The 17735-nt window shown below is 60.1% G+C and overlaps 3 protein-coding genes across 5 annotated transcripts; all 3 read right to left on the bottom strand.

The window, feature by feature from the left end:
- On the bottom strand, positions 1-2828 carry LOC131184740 (protein regulator of cytokinesis 1-like). The gene is made up of 6 exons (XM_058156445.1): positions 2308-2828; positions 2071-2203; positions 695-842; positions 474-610; positions 303-398; positions 1-222 (listed from the first exon to the last, which is right to left on the bottom strand). Exons 1-6 carry the CDS (start codon positions 2316-2318, stop codon positions 37-39), a joined length of 711 nt encoding a protein of 236 aa, XP_058012428.1. The 5' UTR covers positions 2319-2828; the 3' UTR covers positions 1-36.
- A 2482-nt stretch (positions 2829-5310) lies between these two features.
- VPS33B (VPS33B late endosome and lysosome associated) lies at positions 5311-14763 on the bottom strand. Of its 2 annotated transcripts, none has more exons than XM_058156406.1 (23): positions 14628-14763; positions 14475-14555; positions 13875-13936; positions 13749-13798; positions 13606-13673; positions 12606-12651; positions 12307-12401; positions 11207-11311; positions 10787-10883; positions 10306-10383; positions 10067-10140; positions 9858-9944; positions 9683-9773; positions 9334-9408; positions 8053-8117; positions 7897-7951; positions 7766-7812; positions 7485-7617; positions 7306-7379; positions 7135-7236; positions 6965-7037; positions 6394-6555; positions 5311-5997 (listed from the first exon to the last, which is right to left on the bottom strand). In XM_058156406.1, exons 1-23 carry the CDS (start codon positions 14712-14714, stop codon positions 5861-5863), a joined length of 1944 nt encoding a protein of 647 aa, XP_058012389.1. In that variant the 5' UTR covers positions 14715-14763; the 3' UTR covers positions 5311-5860. The 2 variants fall into 2 exon arrangements, with proteins under 2 accessions (XP_058012389.1, XP_058012390.1); XM_058156407.1 differs by having other exon boundaries at positions 5311-5940; positions 6394-6504.
- Positions 14740-17063, bottom strand: HDDC3 (HD domain containing 3). 2 transcript variants are annotated; one of them, XM_058156409.1, is made up of 3 exons: positions 15966-17063; positions 15813-15868; positions 14740-15111 (listed from the first exon to the last, which is right to left on the bottom strand). In XM_058156409.1, the coding sequence occupies exons 1-3, from the start codon at positions 16078-16080 to the stop codon at positions 14740-14742; spliced, it is 543 nt and encodes a 180-aa protein (XP_058012392.1). In that variant the 5' UTR covers positions 16081-17063. The 2 variants fall into 2 exon arrangements, with proteins under 2 accessions (XP_058012392.1, XP_058012391.1); XM_058156408.1 differs by lacking the exon at positions 15813-15868 and adding an exon at positions 15510-15565 and having other exon boundaries at positions 15966-17062.
- Between the last annotated feature and the right edge of the window lie 672 nt (positions 17064-17735).

Raw genomic sequence — 17735 nt, 5'->3', positions numbered from 1 at the left:
TCAACAGGCTTGGCTACCCTTGCTGGACATGATAAACTAACAGCCATGGGTGGAAAGCTGAGGCTGCCAACTCACCCGTTCCTGCCTTTCCTTCTCCTTCTCCAGATGATGGAGGTGCCACTGCTCGGCCACGTGCTCCATGAAGCGCTGCCCGCTCACTAGGAAGTCTTGAGTATGCTCTTGCTCCCACAGCTCAACCCGGACCCTCAGCTCCTCTTCCAACTGCACCAGAAGAAGGCAGGTTTAGGTGGGGCTGACAGAGGTTCGCAGAATGGGGAGAGTGGCTGGGAAGGGCCACTTGCCTTGGAAAGAGTCTTCTGCACCTTGGTACGCAGTTTCTCTTCTTTCAGGAGGTTGCCTCCTCGGTTGGTGAAGCGACTTGGATCAGTGGCCTTTTTCTACAGGGAAGAAAAGGTGAGTATCCTGCTGCCTGGAGAGGCAGCTAAGCCCAGCCCAGCCGGGCTCACAATTACCTCGAGCTCCTGAAAGAGACACCAGCTCTTCTTCCACTTCTGGATTGCTTCAAACAGCTCTTGATGTGTCTCGTAATAATGCTTCAGTCGCATGAGCTCTTTGTCGTGTTGCTGCAACAACTCTTCAGTAAAGGTGTCTACGAAGGAGGAAAGCATGAGGGATGGCAGGAAGAGCCACTGAAGATGGCCTCACTGACTCTCAACGCTGGCCCCCAACCCACCTTCATAGTACGGGCCAAAGGAGCGCCTCTGCTCTTCCCCATAAAAGCACTTGTCCCAGTAAGCGGACAGCTCAGCCCGAATGGCCTCCACCACCTTCTGCAGGTTCTGGCACTGCAGTTGTTCCAAGCGGTCGACTTCCAGGTGTAGCTAAAAGAGGCAGCAGGAGGGCAGTCAGCGGCCTCCTCCTGGTAGGGCAGCCTCGGGTGACTCCGGCCAATCACCGCCCCGAGAAACGCCCGACAGCTCTTGCAAGGAGAAAGGCCGCAGGCTCCGTCCCGAATCAGAGCCACGAGCGAAGCGGGAAACGGCAGGGAGGGCAGTCAGCGGCCTCCTCCTGGTAGGGCAGCCTCGGGTGACTCCGGCCAATCACCGCCCCGAGAAACGCCCGACAGCTCTTGCAAGGAGAAAGGCCGCAGGCTCCGTCCCGAATCAGAGCCACGAGCGAAGCGGGAAACGGCAGGAGGGCAGTCAGCGGCCTCCTCCTGGTAGGGCAGCCTCGGGTGACTCCGGCCAATCACCGCCCCGAGAAACGCCCGACAGCTCTTGCAAGGAGAAAGGCCGCAGGCTCCGTCCCGAATCAGAGCCACGAGCGAAGCGGGAAACGGCAGGAGGGCAGTCAGCGGCCTCCTCCTGGTAGGGCAGCCTCGGGTGACTCCGGCCAATCACCGCCCCGAGAAACGCCCGACAGCTCTTGCAAGGAGAAAGGCCGCAGGCTCCGTCCCGAATCAGAGCCACGAGCGAAGCGGGAAACGGCAGGGAGGGCAGTCAGCGGCCTCCTCCTGGTAGGGCAGCCTCGGGTGACTCCGGCCAATCACCGCCCCGAGAAACGCCCGACAGCTCTTGCAAGGAGAAAGGCCGCAGGCTCCGTCCCGAATCAGAGCCACGAGCGAAGCGGGAAACGGCAGGGAGGGCAGTCAGCGGCCTCCTCCTGGTAGGGCAGCCTCGGGTGACTCCGGCCAATCACCGCCCCGAGAAACGCCCGACAGCTCTTGCAAGGAGAAAGGCCGCAGGCTCCGTCCCGAATCAGAGCCACGAGCGAAGCGGGAAACGGCAGGAGGGCAGTCAGCGGCCTCCTCCTGGTAGGGCAGCCTCGGGTGACTCCGGCCAATCACCGCCCCGAGAAACGCCCGACAGCTCTTGCAAGGAGAAAGGCCGCAGGCTCCGTCCCGAATCAGAGCCACGAGCGAAGCGGGAAACGGCAGGAGGGCAGTCAGCGGCCTCCTCCTGGTAGGGCAGCCTCGGGTGACTCCGGCCAATCACCGCCCCGAGAAACGCCCGACAGCTCTTGCAAGGAGAAAGAGAAAGAGAAGAGAAGAGCGCGCTCCAGCCACCGCCCGCCCGGCCCCGCCGCCCGCCCGCCCGCCCGCTCACCCACCTTGACGTGCTTCTTGACCACTTCGGTGCGCTGCAGCCGCTGATCCTCCGGGATGCCGATCTCCTCCCAGATGCCGCGCAGGTGGCTCAGCGCCTGGGTCAGGCAGGCCACCGACTCACCGGCCAGGACCTCGCTGCGCAGGGAGGGAAGCAGGGCGGGGCCCGTCAGCTCGGACGCCCCCGGCTCCCCCCCCCCGGCGCCCCCCCGTCCCGTTTCCCCCCCCGTCCAGCCTCACACCTGCGTCTCATCTCGGCCGGCCAGGCGGCTCCGCGCCTTCTGCGCCTCAGTCCCGACCGTTTCTGCTTCGCGGATTCAAAGCCCCGCCGCGGCGCGATTGGCTGCGTCCGAGGACCCGCCCACGAGCGCTCTTCCGGGGCCGCTGTGGGCGGGGCCGGGAGGAGTCCCCGTGGCCGCAGGAAGGGGCGTGGCTGGCCTCGCACGGGGCCCCCTTTGTGACGCGAGGCTAGAAATTCGGAGCGGCCTCCTCCTGGTAGGGCAGCCTCGGGTGACTCCGGCCAATCACCGCCCCCGAGAAACGCCCGACAGCTCTTGCAAGGAGAAAGGCCGCAGGCTCCGTCCCGAATCAGAGCCACGAGCGAAGCGGGGAAACGGCAGGGAGGGCAGTCAGCGGCCTCCCTTTGCTCCGCCACGCCAACCACGGCTCGCTGCAGGACATCGGGAGGCTACTGCGAAAGCGGGGGGGGGGGGGAGAAGAAGCGCTTTCACCGAGGTAGGGAACGGCCGGAGATCTGAGGCCATTTAAGGCATCCGTCCCGTCCCTGAAGACGAGGGGACCTCTGACCCTCCTGCCCGGTGGCTCCCCCGGCATCATCTTCCGCCACCATCTGCTCCAGCAGGTCCTGCGCGGCGCCCGAGAGGAGAGAAGAGAAGAGCGCGCTTCAGCCACCGCCCGCCCGGCCCCGCCGCCCGCCCGCCCGCCCGCCCGCCCGCCCGCCCGCCCGCCCGCCCGCCCGCCCGCCCGCCCGCCCGCCCGCCCGCCCGCCCGCCCGCCCGCCCGCCCGCCCGCCCGCCCGCCCGCCCGCCCGCCCGCCCGCCCGCCCGCCCGCCCGCCCGCCCGCCCGCCCGCCCGCCCGCCCGCCCGCCCGCCCGCCCGCCCGCCCGCCCGCCCGCCCGCCCGCCCGCCCGCCCGCCCGCCCGCCCGCCCGCCCGCCCGCCCGCCCGCCCGCCCGCCCGCCCGCCCGCCCGCCCGCCCGCCCGCCCGCCCGCCCGCCCGCCCGCCCGCCCGCCCGCCCGCCCGCCCGCCCGCCCGCCCGCCCGCCCGCCCGCCCGCCCGCCCGCCCGCCCGCCCGCCCGCCCGCCCGCCCGCCCGCCCGCCCGCCCGCCCGCCCGCCCGCCCGCCCGCCCGCCCGCCCGCCCGCCCGCCCGCCCGCCCGCCCGCCCGCCCGCCCGCCCGCCCGCCCGCCCGCCCGCCCGCCCGCCCGCCCGCCCGCCCGCCCGCCCGCCCGCCCGCCCGCCCGCCCGCCCGCCCGCCCGCCCGCCCGCCCGCCCGCCCGCCCGCCCGCCCGCCCGCCCGCCCGCCCGCCCGCCCGCCCGCCCGCCCGCCCGCCCGCCCGCCCGCCCGCCCGCCCGCCCGCCCGCCCGCCCGCCCGCCCGCCCGCCCGCCCGCCCGCCCGCCCGCCCGCCCGCCCGCCCGCCCGCCCGCCCGCCCGCCCGCCCGCCCGCCCGCCCGCCCGCCCGCCCGCCCGCCCGCCCGCCCGCCCGCCCGCCCGCCCGCCCGCCCGCCCGCCCGCCCGCCCGCCCGCCCGCCCGCCCGCCCGCCCGCCCGCCCGCCCGCCCGCCCGCCCGCCCGCCCGCCCGCCCGCCCGCCCGCCCGCCCGCCCGCCCGCCCGCCCGCCCGCCCGCCCGCCCGCCCGCCCGCCCGCCCGCCCGCCCGCCCGCCCGCCCGCCCGCCCGCCCGCCCGCCCGCCCGCCCGCCCGCCCGCCCGCCCGCCCGCCCGCCCGCCCGCCCGCCCGCCCGCCCGCCCGCCCGCCCGCCCGCCCGCCCGCCCGCCCGCCCGCCCGCCCGCCCGCCCGCCCGCCCGCCCGCCCGCCCGCCCGCCCGCCCGCCCGCCCGCCCGCCCGCCCGCCCGCCCGCCCGCCCGCCCGCCCGCCCGCCCGCCCGCCCGCCCGCCCGCCCGCCCGCCCGCCCGCCCGCCCGCCCGCCCGCCCGCCCGCCCGCCCGCCCGCCCGCCCGCCCGCCCGCCCGCCCGCCCGCCCGCCCGCCCGCCCGCCCGCCCGCCCGCCCGCCCGCCCGCCCGCCCGCCCGCCCGCCCGCCCGCCCGCCCGCCCGCCCGCCCGCCCGCCCGCCCGCCCGCCCGCCCGCCCGCCCGCCCGCCCGCCCGCCCGCCCGCCCGCCCGCCCGCCCGCCCGCCCGCCCGCCCGCCCGCCCGCCCGCCCGCCCGCCCGCCCGCCCGCCCGCCCGCCCGCCCGCCCGCCCGCCCGCCCGCCCGCCCGCCCGCCCGCCCGCCCGCCCGCCCGCCCGCCCGCCCGCCCGCCCGCCCGCCCGCCCGCCCGCCCGCCCGCCCGCCCGCCCGCCCGCCCGCCCGCCCGCCCGCCCGCCCGCCCGCCCGCCCGCCCGCCCGCCCGCCCGCCCGCCCGCCCGCCCGCCCGCCCGCCCGCCCGCCCGCCCGCCCGCCCGCCCGCCCGCCCGCCCGCCCGCCCGCCCGCCCGCCCGCCCGCCCGCCCGCCCGCCCGCCCGCCCGCCCGCCCGCCCGCCCGCCCGCCCGCCCGCCCGCCCGCCCGCCCGCCCGCCCGCCCGCCCGCCCGCCCGCCCGCCCGCCCGCCCGCCCGCCCGCCCGCCCGCCCGCCCGCCCGCCCGCCCGCCCGCCCGCCCGCCCGCCCGCCCGCCCGCCCGCCCGCCCGCCCGCCCGCCCGCCCGCCCGCCCGCCCGCCCGCCCGCCCGCCCGCCCGCCCGCCCGCCCGCCCGCCCGCCCGCCCGCCCGCCCGCCCGCCCGCCCGCCCGCCCGCCCGCCCGCCCGCCCGCCCGCCCGCCCGCCCGCCCGCCCGCCCGCCCGCCCGCCAGGCTGTGGACTCTTTGTAACCTTTTCTGTCCTTTCCTTCCCCACAAATTACGTTGTCTCCCCCCGACCCCGATTTCCATCCAGTTTAGTTTGGTACAGCTTCCGTTACAAGGGAACGGATTGGGAGTGTTTCTGATTTGGGATTTGGGAAAGGGAGAGGATGAGAGCGAGCAGGCACAAAGGCATCAAATAAACAGGAAACCGCATGATAGGCAATTGATCAGTAGCAATTACATCAATCTTTTATTTTGTCTTATTCCTGTGGCTTCTGGCAAGATGTTTATGTGCATTATACAGGGACCCATTTATTACAGAAGTTTCCAGATAGCTGAAGGCTGAAAAGAGAGGGAGGGGGGCAGTGGGCCATGTAGGGTTTTTTCAATCTATGGAGGATTTTTCTTCATTTTTCCTGGGTGAGGAAGGAAGAGCTGTCTCAAATCCTGGGCTTTCTTCCTTTCACTAAAGACATTCTAATTTTCTTTCACTGCTGCACACTTCTCTGCCTTGCTAGACACTTCCGCTCCCAAGGAAAGTTTCAGTTTCCAAAGGGTCACCTTCGGACTAATAAAAAAAATCCAACAGAGAGATCCCAGCAGCTCCCACCCAATGGAAGACCAGAAGGGAAAAGGTGCTCTATGCTCTTCTTATCCCTGGGAGATGGTAAATGACAGTGATTCTCCAGCTGGTGGAAACACAGCCTCTCCCTGGCTGGGCAGAACAACCAAGGTATTTTCAAGCATCTCTTTGCCTCTAGTTTGCCTTCAATGCGGTCACATCCTCATCTCTATGGTGGATTCCAGCAGGCGAGCACTGCTGGTGATGGCCGTCGTCAGGATTATGAACCGGAGCCCTGGTGGAGAGGCAAGAACCGAAAGTGACCCTGCAGAGAACAAAAGGTTTCCCTGCCCTGGAGGGTGGGATGGCAGTGATGCTGAGACCCCGGCTCAAGCCCCTTGTCAACCTAACCTATCTATCCTAAGAACTGAAGGGGCAGGCTATTTATACCTGCCTTGACTTCCTGAAAGAAGAGTGAGACAAAAATCCAAAAGACTCCAAACTCAGTCCCAAAAGAAGCCTGACGGGAAGCTACCACCAACTGGTTTATCTGCGTAACTGGACACGGAGGGGAAACCAGTTACAAAAAGCTTACTTTTTCTCTTGATTTGCTCAAGCTTACTTTCAAAATAGCTAGAAGCAGGGCCCTCACTTCAAACTAATCACCACCCAGTTTATGTGCAGGAGCTCAGAATGGTGCACCACATGGATCCGCCAACCATTGCCCCAGTTTGGGTGCATCTCATACCTCTTTCTCTGCCAAGGAAGCGGAGAGCAGCAACTTCAGAGAAGGTGCAGCCTCCTAAGAAGACTGCCAGGATGACTTGCTGGGAGGTTGGAGGTCGAGGCTCTTCTGCAGCTGCAAGGAGAACGTACCTAAATCCATGCCTCCAGATCAGTTGGAAGATGCCTATGGAGGCATCTGATTGATCAATACATGGTCTCTCTTCCATGTCCTCCTCAGGTCTGGATCTGCTCAGAGCAGAGTCCTAACAATGATTCCTTCATATCAGCACTTTCCAGAGACCAGAATGGGAATCGGGAGAATCACAAGGACCCTGGCAGCTCTCCTAACTTCCCCAATTCTCTTGCTGATATTGCCGTTATACAGTTTAGCAAGATTGAGTCACCACAAATCTTGGAGGACACATGCCAGTGCTTTTGCTGATAATAAAGTCTGCACCATGACCACTGAAGGGAACAGGCAGCATGCCCCTTTCTGCCCGGAAGAGTGAAGTTGCTGGATGGAGACCCGGCTGTGGGAACAGGACCCCCCCCATCTTAACAAGCAGGAGCACCAGACCCAGCCAGTCACTTGCCTGTGACAAATTCATGGCCCCCAAGCAGCCTCGCCACCTCTTCCAGGCCCAGCCAGCCCCTCCGCTCCAGCACCTGAGATAGAATAGAATCAAGCCAGAGTTGCCAAGGGAGAAAAGGAGCCCTCCCCAAATACCCCCATTAATCCCAGCAATCCAAAGGCTCTTAGCACCTGTTCTATTATCTTGCAACTGAGGGGCACATAGGCGCCACTGAACACGTAGGCCATGTCCCGGGGCACTTTTAGGTTGTATTCTCCATTCCCACGTGGGATCTGCAAGGGAACAAGTGGTCACAACTGAAGACCTCTTCCCTCCCTGCCTTAACTGAATCATGAACTCACCAGGCCCAGCTTCTTGCTTATAGCTCGGAAATTGTTCTTCCTGGCCAGTGAACTGAAGGCATCCGAGAGCTTCTCTGGGGAGGGGGAGGAAGGGGAAAGGGATCCTGAGGACTGGATACCCATCTCTCTGTCCCTCCCCAGAAGAAGCCAGGGCGCAACGGAATCCCAAGGTCCCTTACCTGCTGCTTTATCCGTCACCAGCTTGCTGACTTTGTTCTCCATAGCCGTCAGAGTCTCACCGGACACTTGCTCTGTCAAGAGCCCCAAGTGCTTCAGGTTATGGAAGGTCAGCAGGTGCTCTGGTCCATAACTCTGCCAACGGGCAGGGATAGGCATCACAACAGAACAAGAGACAGTGGAAGTAAGTGAAAGCCTTGAGGAGGGGGGCAGAGTTTCACCTTCAGAAAACTGACTTGGGACCTCTCTGCAACCCAGGGAAGGGCCACATGTGCGGCCTCACCTGCAGGTACTGGGTTTTCAGGGAGCGGTAGTCCTTGGGGGAAAGTCCTGGGGAAGCAGGCAGAAGACGTGGGGTCAATGCACACAGCAGGGCCTGCCTGACCCAACCCTCCCTCCTGAGCCACAACCCACCATTCTCCGTGATTGACAACAGGCACAATATCCTCAGACTCTCAATAGGGGTGACCTGTTTCCGAAGAGTGCAGGAGAAACCGGTCAATGGACAGCCTTCCCCAGGCCTCGGCTCGGGCCACTTCCTCATTCCCCTGTGATCCAGCCTCCTCTCACCTGCCGGTCAATGTGCTCTTCGATGAAGCTGATGCTCTCCCGGATATCAAATCCTTCCAGAAGGGCTGCCAAGCAAACAGAGAGTGATGACAGTAAAGCCAGGCCCAGTCTCTCTCGCACCTTTCTTGCTTGCCAAAAAACCCCTACCCCACCCCACCCCACCCCCGCATGGCCTCTGCCTCCTAGCACCTCCCCTCCTCCTGAGGCCCCTCCAGCTACCAGAAAGGAAGCAGCCAAAGCCAATAAACCATCTGCCAGAAGCAGCCCAACCCTCAAGCTGAGAATCTTCTGGAATCAGGCCAGTGTCCAAGGCTGGCAGGAGGGGGAATTTCCCCACTTCCATATGGAGGCTCCCAAGATCAACATTCAATGCACTGATTCCAACTTTGCTTTGAGGTAGTAGGGTTATATGAAGTGCGGTGAGCCAAGGACATTTTAAAAAAACTAACTAAATCCTTGATACCAAAACTGTTTAATACAGCTTTTCATCCATTCCTCTCCTTGCAACCATGCTCACCCCGCTTCATACCCTGCCTGTCTTCTCCCCTCTTCCTTCCCTTCTTCCTTCATGCACTTCTTTTGCACCTGGATCTGAATTCATCTCCTCTGCAAGACCAGACCCCCAAAGGGCCAAGTATTCCAAGGCCTGGCTCTTCAGTCCTGGCTTTGCCACCCACCCACTCAAGTTTCCTTGATGTTTCTCCTCACACACCCAGCAACAAGGCAGCAGGAATCAATGTCCTTTTCTGCCTTTCCAGCTGCTTATTCCATACAATGGACCACATCCGATCCACTTCCCTTACGCAGCATTTGAAAGTCTTAATGTTTCTGAAACCTTTCCCCCTCATCTGAAAACATTCCTCCAAAGTGCAAACCTCCTTGAGCTGGTCTTTACCATATATGTGTCTTGCAACTACTCATTCTATTTTCCCTGTCAAACACAACTACCTTGATCTCTGGTACATTTTCATTTCCATGCTTGGTACATCACTATAGATGAACACAGAACTTACTGCATGCAAAAGGACATGAATGTTCATGTCCACAACCAGCAAACCTCTGCTGTTGCCAAGAGACTTCCTTATATATTTATGCATAAATACCTGAAAAGACCAACTTGTTTGTTAAAAAACTCTTCTTGTTTCCTGCCCACTTGCTAACCTTCCCACTGGTTTGAATGATTCTCAGAGAATTTCCGTCCTCTGATACCTTCCCACATTCAGTAACCAACTCCAACTCCATAATCAAATTCAGCCAGTTCACTTGTACAACCCTTCTTACCATGTTCCGTCTTCAACAGTTCCTGGAAATCTTGTCTGGTTTTTTTCTTCATGATGGACTCACAAGCCCCAATATCTGCACATATGAGGAAGATGGTCAAACCAGGAGGGGGAAAATATTTTCTGGAACACACCTAAAGCTGCCAGTGAATCCTCCAGCACTTAACAACTAAAGACAACTTTAAGTCCTCCTGCTGGGGCCAGGCCAGAGACTGGTATTACAAAATGGTTGCAAAGGCTCTGCAGCCCACATCTGGCTAGGACGGGGCAGTGGGCCATGGAAAAAGAATCTAGGGAGGTTTTGTTGTTAAGATTCCTCTGCCCGGGCCACCCCGGCTGAGAGGACTTACGGAGACTCAGTAAGCGATGTTCTTGTTTCAGGCCCTTCAGTTCTTGGGAGACAAAGTTCTTCATCTGCTTAATATCCATTCCCCGTCGTCGCTGGAAGAGAGACATTTCTTACAGACTGGGCCAGCCTCAAATCCACCCCTTGTGGCCATTATTGCCCCATTCTAGCCTACGCACATCATACTGGGCCTGCAGGTTCCGTGCCTTCTGACTTAGGAGACCGAACACGTTGGAGAAGTGCTCATTGCGGATTTCGCTGAACACCTGTAGACAGATACAGGCCAGACCATGGTAACCCAGAGAAGCCCTTGGCGCTCTCCCAACCATCCGGCTTCTGTTCTCAGAAACTCCTGAACGGCTTCTGTCCCAGAGCAGAAAACGTTTACCTTGTCCTGGGAATTCAGCAGGACTTTAATGTTTCGGTCAGAGGAGGTAACATCTGGACCAAAATCCACACTTCCTGCAGAAAGTGGGTTGCTCAAGTCACTTGCCCCATGGCACTCAGCTTACCAGGGCCCAGTAATTATTCTGGATGATGGCAACCCCTGGACACCTCCAATCTAGCCCTCAGCAACTGGAAAGTCAGATGCCAATGCCAGAGGCTCAAGGCTGGAGAGGAACTCACCACATTTTATACGGAAAGTATCATCCACCAGGCCTTCATAGATCACCTGAGAACAAAGGGCTGTAACATAATCCACATCTAAAAAGAGATAAACATGAATCCTCTCTTGTAACAAGAGTCCAAGGTGGCTCAGAAGCTAAAAGCAGTGTCTGTGGGGAGGGTAGAAGAACAGTGATCTTAAGCTGGAGAACAGCTTCCGCTTGGGACGAGCGGACCATTTTCCACTTCTATCTACAATTTCAAGCTCATCAATAAACTGTTTGCTCAAAATAAGGCACAACAGCTGCTTCTCTCTGAAATTCCTATGGCACTGGAGTCCCTTTTGGCAATCGCTTGGATCTTTGGCAGCTTCCAGGACATGTGAAACCAAGAACTAAAGTCTGTGGGAATCACTTTCTCTCTTGCTTCCAAACTCCCACTGGAATCAAGGAAGGTTTCTAGGCAGAATACTACCTCCCTCTTCGCTTTCCCCCAGACCCACCTCTGTCTATAAGGAAGACATGGCCAATCTCTGGCTTCCGATCCATGTTGTCAACTTCGCTCTCTTCCGCTATGTCACGCCAAAGCTCATGGACCATCTAGGAGAAATGAAGCCATTGCACTTACCACATCACAGGCAGGACTCTTGCAAGATCCTTTTCTAATGACAGGTGCCTGCTTCGTTACGACAAAAGAGAACCAACATCTTACCAACACAGAGCAAACCTTTCAGGAAGGTATTGGGTAGCTTGGAAGGAAAAGGCCTTTTACATAAACAGGGCTGCATTTAGTCAATGTGTTTTGGGGCCACCCATTCTCCTTGCTTCCAGCCACAGCTCAGCCAACAATAGCCTCCATAGAGCCATTTCTTTCTCTGGGGCTCTCTAAGCAAGTCCACCCGCCAGGGTTGAACTGGCCGCACCTTGGCACACCGCCCAATTCCATAAGTCTCAGTGAATGGGCCAAAGAGAGAGTTCATCAGCTGTAAAGCTTGGGCCACTGTGTTGATCCACTGCTGGTCTGCTTCCTGCAAGAGTAAATGGAATCTTGGAACCTTGGAACCAGAAGGGAATAGTTGACTCTTGGAAACCCAGAAATCTCTTCCTCACCAACATAAAGCCAATGGAATTTGCACACTCAATCAGCATTCAAAGATTAAAGGTTTATCAGTTAAGCATCATGATTTGCAATATGAGCCTTTTACTAATATATGCAAATACTGTAATGTCAAGTTACTAATTGGCAAGTAATAATTAAATATGGCTTTTATTACAAAGATTTCTTTACACAAACATGTAATTTTTTATGTGAATATGTAATACTTTTCTTTAGAGTATGTGCTGCTGCTATGATAATGTAAAATATGATTTTTTAAAAAGATTACTGTCAAGTCCTAAAGATTGCATGTACATTTAAAGGCCGTATGTCCTAAAGGTTGTATGTAAGAGTGGCACAGTGGTTAGAATGCAGTACTGCAGGCTACGGCTACTGCTGCTGGCTGCTGGCTGCCTGCAATTTGGCAGATTGAATCTTACCAGGCTCAAAGCTGACTCAGTCTTCCATCCTTCCAAGGTTGGTAAAATGAGGACCCAGACTGTTGAGAGCAATATGCTGACTCTGTAAACCACTTAGAGAGGGCTGTAAAAGCACTGTGAAGTGGTATATAAGTCTAAGTGCTATTGCTGTTGCTATTTGTGTGCATGTACGTGGATGCAGTACACATGCCTTTGCAGTGTTAACTTCCTGCAACTCCTTGGACAAGTTTTTGCAATTTTCTTGTAGAGTTTTGAAAGTGATTTGCCTTCTTCCTGGACTGAGAGAGTGACTGGCTCTCAGCAAACCCTGCCCCCCCCCCCCCCCGCTTTGGCAGTTTCTAGCCTGGTGCTTTAATCTCTCTGCCTCTCTGCAGGATTTACAAGATGGGATTAAGATGCAATCTCCAAGATACTGGTGAGATAGCAGGCAACCACCAAGACATGCATTACAGCCAGCATAAATGACCTTACCAAATCTAATACTAACCAGAAAATAATCTCGGAAGAACTCGGGTAGCTCCATGCTGATGATGTCATTATCCAGAGGGAGGAGGGAGAAGGACCACTCATCCCAGGTCACATCTAGAGGGTCAGAGATATTGTTTGGATGCCTATTCTCTTATCTGCCTTTCACAATCTGAGTGAATAGCCACAGTTTGAGTCTACAGGAAGAGAGACCAGCAGAATCATCACCTCCCATCTATTTCCAAGCCCCTTCTCCCTGTACTTTTGGGCTGAACAGCAGCATCCAGCTGTGATGCACTGGGCCCAGTTCTTGAGACTTACCACCATAGATCCCTTCCTCCTCCAACACCAACTCACAAGTGTAGAACTGCAGAAGAAGACAGCCAACTTCAGTTAACCATGAACGTGCCATACTTGGAAGCCTCAAGGACTTTAAGGGCTTCGTAATTTTTCCTGGCACAAACCTCCTTTACCAGTTGAGGCTCAATAATCCAGGCAAGGATAACTACAAGGGTGGTGTGTGGTGCCATCTTCAAGACAGTCAGAGCATTTCTGACCAGTACCACATAAGGCCTTAACCTGAAGGTAGTTCCTGGAATCTCATGTTTTTCTGAATTTGGGGCTGTAATAGTGCAGGTTTTAAGGCAGAGGTGGGGAACTCTGCCCCCTTTTTGACTTGTGGACTTAAACTCCCAGAATTCCTGAGCCAGCATGGGAGTTGAAGTTCATAAGTCATAAAAGGGCCATAATTCCCCATCTGTTTTGAGGAAACATAGAAAGGAAAAGCTATCCCATCTTTCCTGGGCATCACAACAGCCTCTGAAACGCTCATATACGCATGCAACCTCAGAGAAGCCCCTGTACCAATGTCACTGGAATCCCAGGCAGAACTGACAAACTGAACTGGGGGGTCGAGGATAAACCAGCACAGGTTGAAACCTCTCTTTCCATCTCAACAAATAGAGGTGGGGAAGAAAAGTTTTTCCAAGTGGGCAATGTTTCTGTTATTCTGCAAGTTTCTCACAAAAAGTTGATGCTCTAATTCGAAATACCCACTTGATGGGCCAGAGGTTTTGGGGACAGGAAACCGAAACCACATCTGCCCCCAACCCTTAGGTAATCTGCCCTGGAATGGGATAGGGGGTTTCTGCTAGGAGGTAGCAGGAGTCTGTTGTACTTAAATGTGAGCTGGCATGCTGACCAATAGGAAGCTCTACGAAACTCAAGCCCATGGTGACCTCCCACCCCTCCTGGGAAGACTTTCACGGGTACACCAGGGTACCCAACTCTTGTGGCCACCACCACCACCACCGAGCCTCACCTTCTGTGGGCTGAAGATGATCTTGTACTTGCGCATCCGACCCACCGCTTTGTCAGAGTTGATCAATTCTGGAAGGAGCACCGAGTCAGCTGCGCCTTCATGGGACCCCTCCACCCTCCCAGGAGGCACTCCCTGCCACTCACCCGCCACCAGCCGGACACTTGCAAGGCGTGGACGGAGCAGGAAGCATAACCTGGAGGGAAGGGCAGGCTGCGGTCAAGGGGACACGGGTGGAGTGCCTCCCGGCTTCCCCCCCCCAGCCCACTCACTGGTCACTGGAACTGTGCGCCGGTTTCTTCTCCAGCTTGTAGAGCTTGTGCACGTCGTGCTGCTGCGCGGAGAGACAGACACGATCGGATGCAGGAGAGAACAAAGGAGGCGCCCACCGTGGATTAGAATGCGCAGAGGTGGCCGGCACTCTCACATTTGCGAACCGGTAGCGAAGGTAAGCGAATACCACTACTGACCCCCACCCTCTGTAACACAAGGAGCCGCACCAGCCTTGCTTCTCCTCCCTCCATTAGTTGGAGCTGACCTGAGTTGCAAGCCAAGCTGTCTTTGCAAAGCTCCCTAGAGGCGCCCCTCTCTCCCTTCCTGGTCCCTCCTAACACAATCTCACCCGTGTCCTCCCCCAGTGGCTCTCCAGGCTGCTACTCCCTCTGCCCCTCCCCCCCAGTCCTGGTGATGCTTTTGCACCACGTGCTGCCCCGCCCCCCCCCCTGCAATCACCCACCACCATCGCATCTGCCTGCCGCCCGACTGGCTGCGGGCAGTCAAAGGCCGCCTGGGCAAACGGGCAGGGACGGAGGCTGGTTGTAAATGGGCTGCAGGCCTAAAGGTCGCAGAGCGGCCCCCCCCCCCGGACCCACCTTCAGGATGGAGACGTTGGCGATGCGGTCCAGCGGGCTCATCAGGTCGGCCTCCAGGAAAAGGTCCTTCTTGCCGGGCAGCTGCGGAACCGAGAACCGGGTCAGGGCCGCCCCTCACGCCCCGCCCCCGCCCGCGCCCCCGCCCGCGCCCACCTGCTCGAGGAGGTAGACCAGCTGGTCCCGCGCCAAACGCTTCAGCAGGCCGAAGTCCGGCAGGTCGGGGGGGCCCCGGGAGGCCATGGCGCTCCGCCGCGACGGTTCCGGCCTAGCGCGCGGCGCCCCCGGCGGCCAGCAGTTCCCACAGGGGCTCCTCCAGGGCCGGGCAGCTCCCGCGGAGGGCGTCGGCCACGCGCGCGGCCCAGGAGAGGTACTCGCGCACGCGCTGCTCAGACCAGCCCTCGGGCGCGCGCCGGCGCAGGTCGCGCAGGTTGTGCAGCTTGTCGGCCAAGGCCACCAGCCGCGCGCCCGCGCTGAGCCCCGCCGCGCGCTCCACCTGCAGCCGCTTCCGCTCGGCCCGGGGCAGCGCCTTGTCGTCGGTCAGCTCCTCCACCAGGCGCCGCACCTCCGGCCCGAAGCGCTGCTCGAGCTCCGCGAAGGTGGCGTCCGTGTCCTCCACCGTGTCGTGCAGCAGCGCGGCCTGCGGGGCGAGGGAGGCTCAGCGTCTGCCGGGACCGCCCTCGCTTTCCGCCGCCGCCGCCGCCGCCCGGCTGGCTCACCTGCAGCACCGCCACGTCCGTCACGCCGGCCTCCCGCGCCAGGATCTGCGCCACGCCTGCGGGAGACGGGAGGGGGGGAGGAACGGAGAGGCGGCGTTACCCGCCTCGCGCCGCCCGCCTCGCGCCGCCCGCCTCGCCGCCCGCCTCGCGCCGCCCGCCTCGCGCCGCCCGCCTCGCGCCGCCCGCCTCGCGCCGCCCGCCTCGCGCCGCCCGCCTCGCGCCGCCCGCCTCGCGCCGCCCGCCTCGCGCCGCCCGCCTCGCGCCGCCCGCCTCGCGCCGCCCGCCTCGCGCCGCCCGCCTCGCCGCCCGGCTGGCTCACCTGCAGCACCGCCACGTCCGTCACGCCGGCCTCCCGCGCCAGGATCTGCGCCACGCCTGCGGGAGACGGGAGGGGAGGAACGGAGAGGCGGCGTTACCCGCCTCGCGCCGCCCGCCTCGCCGCCCGGCTGGCTCACCTGCAGCACCGCCACGTCCGTCACGCCGGCCTCCCGCGCCAGGATCTGCGCCACGCCTGCGGGAGACGGGAGGGGGGGAGGAACGGAGAGGCGGCGTTACCCGCCTCGCGCCGCCCGCCTCGCGCCGCCCGCCTCGCGCCGCCCGCCTCGCCGCCCGGCTGGCTCACCTGCAGCACCGCCACGTCCGTCACGCCGGCCTCCCGCGCCAGGATCTGCGCCACGCCTGCGGGAGACGGGAGGGGGGGAGGAACGGAGAGGCGGCGTTACCCGCCTCGCGCCGCCCGCCTCGCGCCGCCCGCCTCGCCGCCCGGCCTCCTCACCGATGGGGTGGTTGATGTAGGGCGTCCGCTCCGGGTCCTTGCGCCGCTGCGCCGAGTGCTTGCGGGCCGCGAAATCGACGGCGTCCAGCAGCCGCGCTGCCTCGCTGCCGCTCATGGCCTGGCGAGGGGCCGCCAACCGCCTCCAGCCGCCGTCACGGGCTGCCGAGGGGCCTTCGGGGCCGCGCACCGCCTCGCGGAAGCCCGGAAGCCTTTCGCCGGAAGCGGCCCCTGCCTCCCGGCGCAGTTCCTGAGGGATGAAGGCCGCCCTGGGCAGAGAGCGGAGCTTTTGCTCCCTTTTATTTCGGCCGGTTGCCTCTCAGCCCAGCCGCCTCCCAGGGTGGTGGTTGGTGGTGGTTGAAGGGAGAATAGGAAGATTATGTAAAGTAGCCAGATGCGGGGTAATAATTGTCCCTTTCCCCACCGCGGCAGCTTTTTTTAAAAAAGTTTTTTATTTTAAACACATTAAAACAAGACACAAACATACACCGTTTATATACATATCACTTTTTTTATCAGCTCATTCGAAGTGGTCCTTTCTACTATTTACACATGTTTTAACTTTGTCTTAATCTACTTTTATTATCTGCCTTCCTTTATTTCGTCTACATCTCTCGTTTATTCCTCTTTCTCGTTTTTCCCATTTTCCAACTGGAAGGGAATAGATGTACCGAAATACTAGAATATATATGTAAATGATGCCTTTGTATACCTGCACGATGCAAATATTTGTTTCCTGTGACACTGACATATATATTATGCCTTTTGTAGTTATATCACAAACATGCCACATGGACTATTATTGTTATTGAGGTCTCTTGTGAAAATATCTGGCATTTGTCAAATTATATGTCCCACCATTTGATCAGAGCCTTACCTCTCCCCATCCTGCCTAAGAACTATCTCATCTTTGATCTTTTGAGTTCCCTCCACTCCAGGGGATCAAGTGACAAATTAGGAAGACAAAAGGAGGAAAAGATAGATATATCTTTTGAAGGAGAGGGGAATTGAGAGTGTGATTATGTGTGGAGTGACTAGAGATTATAATTTAAGATTTATTTTGGGTTATAATTGTTAGTTTTGATACCCTGCATTTTGTTCTGCGAAGTGGGGGGGGTAAGGGGAGGGAATTGGGGGGTAGAGGGTAGAGGATGGAGTGATGGTTAATGTACAGGGATTATTGAAGATATATAAATATAATTAATGTAGGGTCGGGTCTGCCCAACTACCATTTTAGAATGGTGGGGAGGGAGAAAGGAGGAGAGAGTAGGAGGTAGGAAAGAGGAGAAGAGGGAGAAGAGGAAGGAAGAGGGGTAGAAGAAGGAGAAGGAAGGTGTACGCTGGAGGGAGGAGAGGATGTAGATAAGAGAAGGGGAGGAAGGCCTGGAAAGTAGAAGAAGGTAGAATAGGGAAGAGAGTTAAAAGGAGGGGGTGATGACTGGGCAAGCCCGACTAATTGTATATGACTGTACATTGGATGAATTGTTGGATATAAATGTAAAAATAAAAAAAATTTAATAAAAAAAAGAGGAAAAGATAATGGAAAATAAACACTGCAGGAAGATGTAAATCTAGAGTTAGATCACACTTCTGACTTTTACAATGTAGTTAGATTATATGACTAGAGTAATTAGAATATTACAAAGACCTTTTTTGGTATAAGAGAGGACATTGCTTTGTCTCAGGTTTGTAGTTCTTCCCTGCATGTATCTTGTATGTGTTTGGAACAGCTAACCATTTAAGCTTAATCAAGATTAAATGCTATTTTACTCA

This window comes from Ahaetulla prasina, chromosome 13 (assembly GCF_028640845.1).
Source record: "Ahaetulla prasina isolate Xishuangbanna chromosome 13, ASM2864084v1, whole genome shotgun sequence".
In the NCBI taxonomy this organism is placed as follows: Eukaryota; Metazoa; Chordata; class Lepidosauria; order Squamata; family Colubridae; genus Ahaetulla; species Ahaetulla prasina.
Note: the sequence above shows the minus strand (reverse complement) of the source record. Positions and strands in the feature narration are given on the sequence as shown.

Excerpts from the sequence above, each read along its gene's own strand:
- VPS33B (XM_058156406.1), bottom strand. The coding sequence starts at position 14,714 with ATGGCCTCCCGGGGCCCCCCCGACCTGCCGGACTTCGGCCTGCTGAAG. Across the intron at positions 9,945-10,066 it reads TGCTGAATTCCCAGGACAAG|GTGTTCAGCGAAATCCGCAA; the intron begins GTAAACGTTTTC and ends ATCTGTCTACAG. Across the intron at positions 9,409-9,682 it reads ACATCGCTTACTGAGTCTCC|ATATTGGGGCTTGTGAGTCC; the intron begins GTAAGTCCTCTC and ends TCATATGTGCAG.
- HDDC3 (XM_058156409.1), bottom strand. The coding sequence starts at position 16,080 with ATGAGCGGCAGCGAGGCAGCGCGGCTGCTGGACGCCGTCGATTTCGCG. Across the intron at positions 15,869-15,965 it reads CTACATCAACCACCCCATCG|GCGTGGCGCAGATCCTGGCG; the intron begins GTGAGGAGGCCG and ends CGTCTCCCGCAG. Across the intron at positions 15,112-15,812 it reads CGGACGTGGCGGTGCTGCAG|GCCGCGCTGCTGCACGACAC; the intron begins GTGAGCCAGCCG and ends CTCGCCCCGCAG.
- LOC131184740 (XM_058156445.1), bottom strand. Across the intron at positions 843-2,070 it reads TGGTCAAGAAGCACGTCAAG|CTACACCTGGAAGTCGACCG; the intron begins GTGGGTGAGCGG and ends TGCCTCTTTTAG. Across the intron at positions 399-473 it reads GTCTCTTTCAGGAGCTCGAG|AAAAAGGCCACTGATCCAAG; the intron begins GTAATTGTGAGC and ends TCTTCCCTGTAG.